The sequence below is a fragment of the Sinocyclocheilus rhinocerous genome, unplaced genomic scaffold (assembly GCF_001515625.1).
Source record: "Sinocyclocheilus rhinocerous isolate Xijiao unplaced genomic scaffold, SAMN03320098_v1.1 scaffold2974, whole genome shotgun sequence".
Taxonomy (NCBI): domain Eukaryota; kingdom Metazoa; phylum Chordata; class Actinopteri; order Cypriniformes; family Cyprinidae; genus Sinocyclocheilus; species Sinocyclocheilus rhinocerous.
In genome coordinates this window covers 707,240-715,887 of record NW_015647039.1, presented here as the reverse complement: position 1 = coordinate 715,887, position 8,648 = coordinate 707,240, and the positions used below count along the sequence as shown (strand labels likewise).

The window sequence follows — 8,648 nt, the reverse complement described above, 5'->3', positions numbered from 1 at the left end:
TATTTTTAATATTAAATGTGTATAGTTTATTAATAATTTTTTATTAATATTGTCAGATGCCACACAGTGACTTCCATTTTAAGTAAATTAAGTTGAATCAGTGCTTTGAGATGAATCAATGTTTTGAATCAGACCATTAAAACGAATCAAATTTCTCAAATCTATTTTTTGCTGCTAGGTTTAAATCAGAAATATTAAAATATTCTCTGTATTTTGCAAAATATTATTTCAGACTTAATGAAACTTTTAAAAAAGCCTGTTAATATGATATTGATATCCATGGTGTTGCGTAATTTTATATTGGCAACATAATAATAATAATAATAATAATAATAATAATCTTCATCTTCATCATCATCATCCATCATCATCATTATAATTATTATTATTATTATTACTCTTGTTGTTGTATATTTATTATTTGTTATATTCATAATATTAAATGTTTATAATGTACTGTGTATTAAACTTATATTAAAATGTATTTATATTTATCATTTTTAAAGCATGTCAGATGGCACATATTGACTTCCATGTTTAAGTAAATTAAGCTGAATCAGTTCTTTGAAACAAATCAGTGTTTTGAATTAGAAATTAATGAAATTCTCAAATCTGACAGTTTTTGCTAGGTTTAAAGCAGAGATGCTGTTAAAACTGTTACGTAAAATATTCTTTCAGTTTTTATGAAACTTAAAACACATTAAAATAATTATGACATTCCTGATATTGTTTAATTTCATTTTGGCAACATTTTTCCTTCATTAAAGTTAGAATGTTAGAGAGAATCGGAAAGAGGTTGGAGGAACTAGTGAAGAGAAAAGAGAACTCTTCAAAGCGCCTGACTAAGAGGATTGGCTAACTTTTTGGGCAAAATTCAGAGGAAAGCAAACACTCCTGGGTAGAGTAGCTGAATCTCAACTCGATTTTAAGTACTAGCCAAATGTTGAGGTCACAGAGAGATTTGTATAGCTCGATATGTGGGAGGTGGAGGAGTTTCACACAAATACCAAAAATATAGAAAGAAACAAGCTTCTGAAGAGAACAGAGAGACAGAGATGTGAGAAGACTTTAGCTTGGCCTCAGGCAGCAGAGAGCACTGAAGACTGCAGAGACTCGAGACCTTTCGTTTTCTTAGCTATTTTTAATATTAAATGTGTATAGTTTATTAATAATTTTTTATTAATATTGTCAGATGCCACACAGTGACTTCCATTTTAAGTAAATTAAGTTGAATCAGTGCTTTGAGATGAATCAATGTTTTGAATCAGACCATTAAAACGAATCAAATTTCTCAAATCTATTTTTTGCTGCTAGGTTTAAATCAGAAATATTAAAATATTCTCTGTATTTTGCAAAATATTATTTCAGACTTAATGAAACTTTTAAAAAAGCCTGTTAATATGATATTGATATCCATGGTGTTGCGTAATTTTATATTGGCAACATAATAATAATAATAATAATAATAATCTTCATCTTCATCATCATCATCCATCATCATCATTATAATTATTATTATTATTATTACTCTTGTTGTTGTATATTTATTATTTGTTATATTCATAATATTAAATGTTTATAATGTACTGTGTATTAAACTTATATTAAAATGTATTTATATTTATCATTTTTAAAGCATGTCAGATGGCACATATTGACTTCCATGTTTAAGTAAATTAAGCTGAATCAGTTCTTTGAAACAAATCAGTGTTTTGAATTAGAAATTAATGAAATTCTCAAATCTGACAGTTTTTGCTAGGTTTAAAGCAGAGATGCTGTTAAAACTGTTACGTAAAATATTCTTTCAGTTTTTATGAAACTTAAAACACATTAAAATAATTATGACATTCCTGATATTGTTTAATTTCATTTTGGCAACATTTTTCCTTCATTAAAGTTAGAATGTTAGAGAGAATCGGAAAGAGGTTGGAGGAACTAGTGAAGAGAAAAGAGAACTCTTCAAAGCGCCTGACTAAGAGGATTGGCTAACTTTTTGGGCAAAATTCAGAGGAAAGCAAACACTCCTGGGTAGAGTAGCTGAATCTCAACTCGATTTTAAGTACTAGCCAAATGTTGAGGTCACAGAGAGATTTGTATAGCTCGATATGTGGGAGGTGGAGGAGTTTCACACAAATACCAAAAATATAGAAAGAAACAAGCTTCTGAAGAGAACAGAGAGACAGAGATGTGAGAAGACTTTAGCTTGGCCTCGGGCAGCAGAGAGCACTGAAGACTGCAGAGACTCGAGACCTTTCGTTTTCTTAGAAGTTGATGCTGAATTGTCTCCAGGGAAGCAAAAGATAGATTAAATCAAAGAGCCGAGCTTTTCTGGTTCTGGATTACACATGCACTGTTCACACACCATTTGCACTATCTGTCTGTTTTCACTTTCAGTATTCAGTCCATCATTTTTTTTATTTATTTTTTTACTTTTTCAGTAACACTGTCCAGAAAAGAAATCTTAAAGTTTGTGTTCCTTTTTTCCCCCTCTGTGCACCCCATTGCAAAACAAGGACATATGCATTGACATTCACTGTCTCTATTCGAAAACTCAATTTTACAGTTTTGCAGTCATAAGAGAATCTTTTTCATAGGAAACATGAAGTTCCTATGATAGAGTGCTACTCGATTCAATTTATTTAATTTAATTGTATATATATATAATTTTTTTCCCCATAAATTATCAATTTATTATTAAACAAAAATAAACAAGTCACTTGACAAGTAAATACACATTGAAAGCCATTTATTTAATTTTAAATGTAGTGTTATCATCTAATTGCTGGCAGCCATTGTGCATTAAAAGGGCATGTCATTATAATATAATATAATATAATATAATATAATATAAACAGTTGAATTACATTTTACATTATTTTTAAATACATATTTAAAAAAGCATTTGTAATTTTGTTAAATTTAATATTGAAGTGGCACTCATCCTCTGTAGCCATATTATACAATACATTATTTTATTTAAAAAAATATATATTTATTTATTCATTTATTCATTCATTCATTTAATTTTTAAGTGGCACTCCTCATCCTTTGTAGCCATAAGAGAACCTGTGAGAATCTGCTTTAAATCAATCATTCAAACAATCAATTTTTTTGTATATTTTTATTTTAAACATTAATAACCCTGTTTGTTTGTTTATTTATTTATTACAATGCTTTTATTAAAAAAAATAATAACACTTTATGTAAGCATGTATGTATTAATTTATTTATATTTTGGGATGGTGATGTACAAATTTATGGTTACATTTTGACTTACTGATATGTCAGCAGCATTGTTGCCCTTGAGCAAGACACTTGCACCGGGTGTTCTTTACCTGCAGTAATGTAACCTTGAATAAATAGTGTCTGCCAAATGAGTAACAGTTTTATTCCGCAAAAGAACAGCACATATATTGATATAAGTTAGTCAGGGACTGAAGTCTCACAGAAGCATGTTGTAACATGGCTGTACAATCTGCCACGCTCACAGTGCCGCAAGGCGCTATTTTAGATTAATGAGTCCCGCCAGGCACGCGTTTAGCCTCCCTGATGGTGAAAGTGAGAACAGAAGGAAAGATATTTGTTTTCAGATGTTTCTCAGTTCGGCCTGAAATCCTCAGCTGGGTTTGCAAATGAAGCAATACTCCCTCATTGTCAAGCACTATATCAAGGAAATCTCACTTTTCATCTTGAGATGTGCATGCAGCTTTGATGATTCCTTTTCCTGGTCCTTCTTGTAAAGGTAATTTTAGTGATGTTTACTAAGGAAAGTATCACTATGAGCAAACACCACTAGAAACCACTCAGAAGACATGACTAACACCTTGGAATGCCCTAGCAACCACAAGCAATACCCTAGCAACCACTCAGACCACATGACTAACACCTTGAAATGTCCTAGTAACCATCCAGAGTACCTTAGCAATCACAGCATAGAAATGTCACCATAATTGCCCAAATTAGCCAAGCAATCACCTAGCAATAACAAGCAACTAACCAGAACACCCTAGATACAACCTAGTGACACCTTCTCAACCACCTAGCAATGCCCTAGCAACCACCTTGGTAACTGAACAGTAAAGCATCACTAAAAGCCACTCAGAACACCTTAGCAAACACATAGCATCATGATGCCAATCCTCCTGAACACCTGAGCAATGCCATAGCAACCACGCAGAACACCCTAGTAACTGTAGAGCAAAGTGCTAACAACCACCTAGAATACCATAGCAACTGCATTGCAACGTCATTCCACCCAAAGCACCCTAGTAATGCCCTAGCAACCACCCAGAACACACTAGCAACTGGACAGCAGAGTGCTAACAACCATTGAGAACACCTTAGTCACCGCATAGTGACGTTACTGCACCTAGAACACTCTAGCAACTGAGCGACTGTAGAGCAAAGTGCTAACAAGTATTGAGAACACTTTAGCAACCGCATAACAACATCACTCCACCAAGAACACTCTAGCAATGCCTTAGCAACCACCCAGAACACCCTAGCAACTGAACAACTGGACAGCAAAGTGCTAACAACCATTGAGAACACCTTGCCAACTGCATAGTAACATCACTCCACCCAGAACACCTGAGCAATGCCCTAGCAACCTAGAACACCCTAGTAACTGGAAGGCAAGTGCTAAAAACCAATGAGAACACAGTGGCAACCGCCTAGTGATGTCACTACACCCAGAACACCCTAGCAACTGGACAACAGTGTTAACCACCACTGAGAACATCTTAGCAACTGCACAGTGATGTCACTACACCCAGAACACCCTAGCAACTGGACAACAGTGTTAACAACCACTGAGAACACCTTAGCAACTGCACAGTGATGTCACTACACCCAAGAAAATAGACGGAAAAGTGCTAAGAACGACTGTAAAAACTTTGGCAACTGCATAGCAACATCACTCCACCCACAACACTCAAGCAATGCCGTTGCAACCACCCAGAATGCCCTAGCAACTGGACACCAAAGTACTAACAACTGCTTAGAATACCTTAGCAACCATGTAGTGATGTCACTACACCCAGAACACCCTAGCAACTGAACAGCAAAGTGATAAAAACCATTAAGAACACCTTGGCAACCGCATAAGGATGTCACTACACCCTAGCAACTGGACGGCAAAGTGTTAACAACCACTGAGAACACCTTAGGAACCGCACTTTGATGTCACTACACCCAGAACACCCAAGCAACTGGACAGCAAAGTACTAAGAATCACTGAGAACACCTTGGCAACCTCATAGCTACATCAATCCACCACCAACACCCGAGCAATGCCCTAGCAACCACTCAGAATGCCCTAGCAACTGAACACCAAAGTGTTAACTACCACTGAGAACACCTTAGTAACCTGTAGTGATGTCACTACACACAGAACAACCCATAAACTGGAAAATCAAAGTACTAACAACTGGAAGGCACTATCTATTTTGTATTTTTGTGCTTGCGAGTTTTGCATACCTCTTTTCTCACCATGCATTCACTGATGGGGGTTTGTGTTGAATGCTGGGTAATTTATTCTAAACGCAGTCAAAAGCACTGAAGCGAAAGATGCATGCTAAGAAACACAGACTCATAAGTCACCCAAGCTCCCGGGCAAGATGCGTGTATGTGTGTGTTTGCGCGTTTCACCATGTGATTATGAGCAAGTGTTTTCTGCTTGGGGTTTGTGCTGACGATGTCTCTGTGAATATGGTTAATCTAGATGTAGATATCTCATGAGATATTGCTCTGTACATCCATACAGCGTTGTGAGAAAATATTCAATCCCTTAAGCAAGTGTCTTATTTACTCAATTACAGATCAAACAGGAAATTTTGTTCCCTTTGATACTTGAATTAAGAATTATTTTAGTGTGATATTGTTTTATGTTGAAGATACTGTGCGTAGTATGCACATTATATGTTTCCATTTGAAGCACATTCATTATAATGGACAGATTTTTTTCAACTAAGATGATATGTCTAACTGCTGTCAGCATACTTTGTACATTATATATTGGCTGTATTTTAGTCTGAAATATGACTACAGTGTTTATCTTTCTCTCTTTTTCTCTCGGTTGACAGCACCTATCCAGCAGACACAGCGTCCAGCAAAGCACATCCCAGGTATATTTGTCATCCACAGCACCATCTGAGGACTTGTCAGGAATGCTTAGAGTCATTAACTTATAGAACTTTTTGTAGGTCATGGTTCACCATGGGCTAAAATGTGACATTTTGACCTTGTTTACTCTGTTTTGGTCATGCTAAAAGATATTTTACAGTTATGTATAAAACACTAGTTTGAATATAGGTCATTAGTAAAATAGGCACATAACATAACAACAAACAACATAACATAACATAACATAACATAACATAACATAACATAACATAACAACATGTAATGCCATGCCACAACAAAATATAACATAACATGTAATGCCATGCCACAACATAACATTGCATGTAATGATATACCACAACATAATATCACATATCACATAACATGTAATGATGTAACATCAATTTGTGTTATAGATTTACATGTTATATTGTTATATATTATGTAGTGTTGTTTTATATCATGTGGTGTATTGTTACATGTGGCATATCATGCTGTGGTATATCACATCATGTGAGATTTGGATACATGTTATGTTATAATGTTACATGTTATTTTATTGTTATATGTTATGCAATGTTGTGTTTTTATATCATTTTGTGGTATATTGTTATGTGTTATGGCATGTCCTGCTATAGTATATCACACCATGAGATATATGGTTACATGTTAAAGCATTGCATGTTATATCATTATATGTTATTCAGTGTTGTGTTGATATATCATGTTGTGGTATATCTTTTTGTCATTGCATGCTGTGGTGTATCAAATATCATGTTATATATGGTTACATGTTATGTTATAGCATTACATGTTATATCGTTATATGTTTTGCCATGTCTGGCTGTGGTATTGTGTTACATGTTGTTAAAAACGTGTTACATTGTTATATGTTATGCAATGTTGTGTTGTTATATAATGTTGTGGATTATTGTTATGCCATGGCATGCTGTGGTATATCACAAGTTGTGATATATTGTTACGTTATAGTATAGCATTAAATGTTACATCTTTGTATGTTTTGCCATGTCTTGCTATGGTATATTGTTACATGTTGTTATATAAAAACACATGTAACAACACATATAACATAAAAATTATCAATATTAGATAACATCATGTCATGTCATGCTGTGGTATATCAAGTCATGCGATATATCGTTGTATGCTATGTTATAGCGTTACATGTTATATCGTTATATATTTTGCCATGTGTTATATCATGTTGTGGCATTGTTACATGTCATAACATCACACATGTAACTATATAACTTAACGATATAAGATAACATAATATACAATACAATGGCATGTAACAATATAACATAACATAATATGTAATGATATAACATAACATGAAACAATATACCTTGTAACATAACAGCAACATAAAATAATGTCACAATATTCCATAAAATGACCTTGCACATACTGTATTATCATATGACACATAACAACATTACAAAATAACACTATAACATATACTGTAACAAACATCTCATGACATAATGTAAAGCTGTTGTTCACTCTGTGTTTTCAGGATGGCGGAAGACAAAGACACGGGGATTCGTGTCGAATGCCTGTGCCGCACCATCTCTTTGTCAACCTAAAGAGCTTCACATACAACACCATCGGCGAGGACACAGACATCTTCTTCTCTTTGTATGACCTGAGAGAAGGCAAGCAAATCAGGTAGGAAGTGTGTCATTTATAAGTTTGTATACACATTCAACAGTTGTGCCCCTTCACCACTCAAGCTTTTTACAATGAAGAGACTATCACTGGTAATTATTCAAAAGGAACAGAAAAAAAAACGTACATGAGGTCCCATAAGCAAAAAATTAAGCCATCATTTTTAAAATATCAAGGTCTCGGAAATGAAAACTTGTGCAAATACCGCCTACATGTACATAGGCCACTTTTTTATTTTTTTATTTTTTTACAATAATTCAAAATGCCATAGAGAACTGTGAAACTACAGAAAGATGAAATAAGGACAAGAGACCTTGATGAAGTATTCATGTAAAAGATATCTTCACTTCAACTATGCTATTAAGACATCTTAAGTTTCAAGTAGCATTTTCAAGGAAGAGGACAACCTAAACCAACTCTGTCTCTCCTAACTAAAACTTGTTACCAGAATATCACACTGTTTTAGATTAATTTTACAGCCAGATTTTAAGACTGCTAGATTTTTGTTCAGCATTGGCACTGGAAAAACGTGTCTCTACCTACATTTTTTGCAAAACTCCAAAAACTTACCTAGACATAACATTATCTGCAGTTTCCAGGAGAAATTTACACTAGTGGCAGTAAAACACCAACGACTTTTATTCCTTTTCATACAATTTATGATACAGGAGCAGATTATTGATTAATAAAGATATTTTTGTGCAGTTCCTTGCTATACTACCAGTTCAAAACACTTTTACCATACTTTTACAAGCTCCTTATGTAGGGTACAACGGAGCTAAAGGCACACCTTAAGAAAAAATGTGCTTTTCACTACACCCATATTGTATGAT

The 8,648-nt window shown here is 34.2% G+C and overlaps 1 protein-coding gene across 1 annotated transcript in view; it reads left to right on the top strand.

The window, feature by feature from the left end:
• The window catches only part of LOC107708484 (dedicator of cytokinesis protein 3-like), a 225,268-nt gene that overhangs the window by 145,233 nt on the left and 71,387 nt on the right, over positions 1-8,648 (top strand). Inside the window, exons 8-9 of the mRNA XM_016512739.1 lie at positions 6,084-6,125; positions 7,664-7,815. Coding sequence (XP_016368225.1) covers positions 6,084-6,125; positions 7,664-7,815 — 194 coding nt within the window. The remainder of the gene's footprint in view (positions 1-6,083; positions 6,126-7,663; positions 7,816-8,648) is intronic.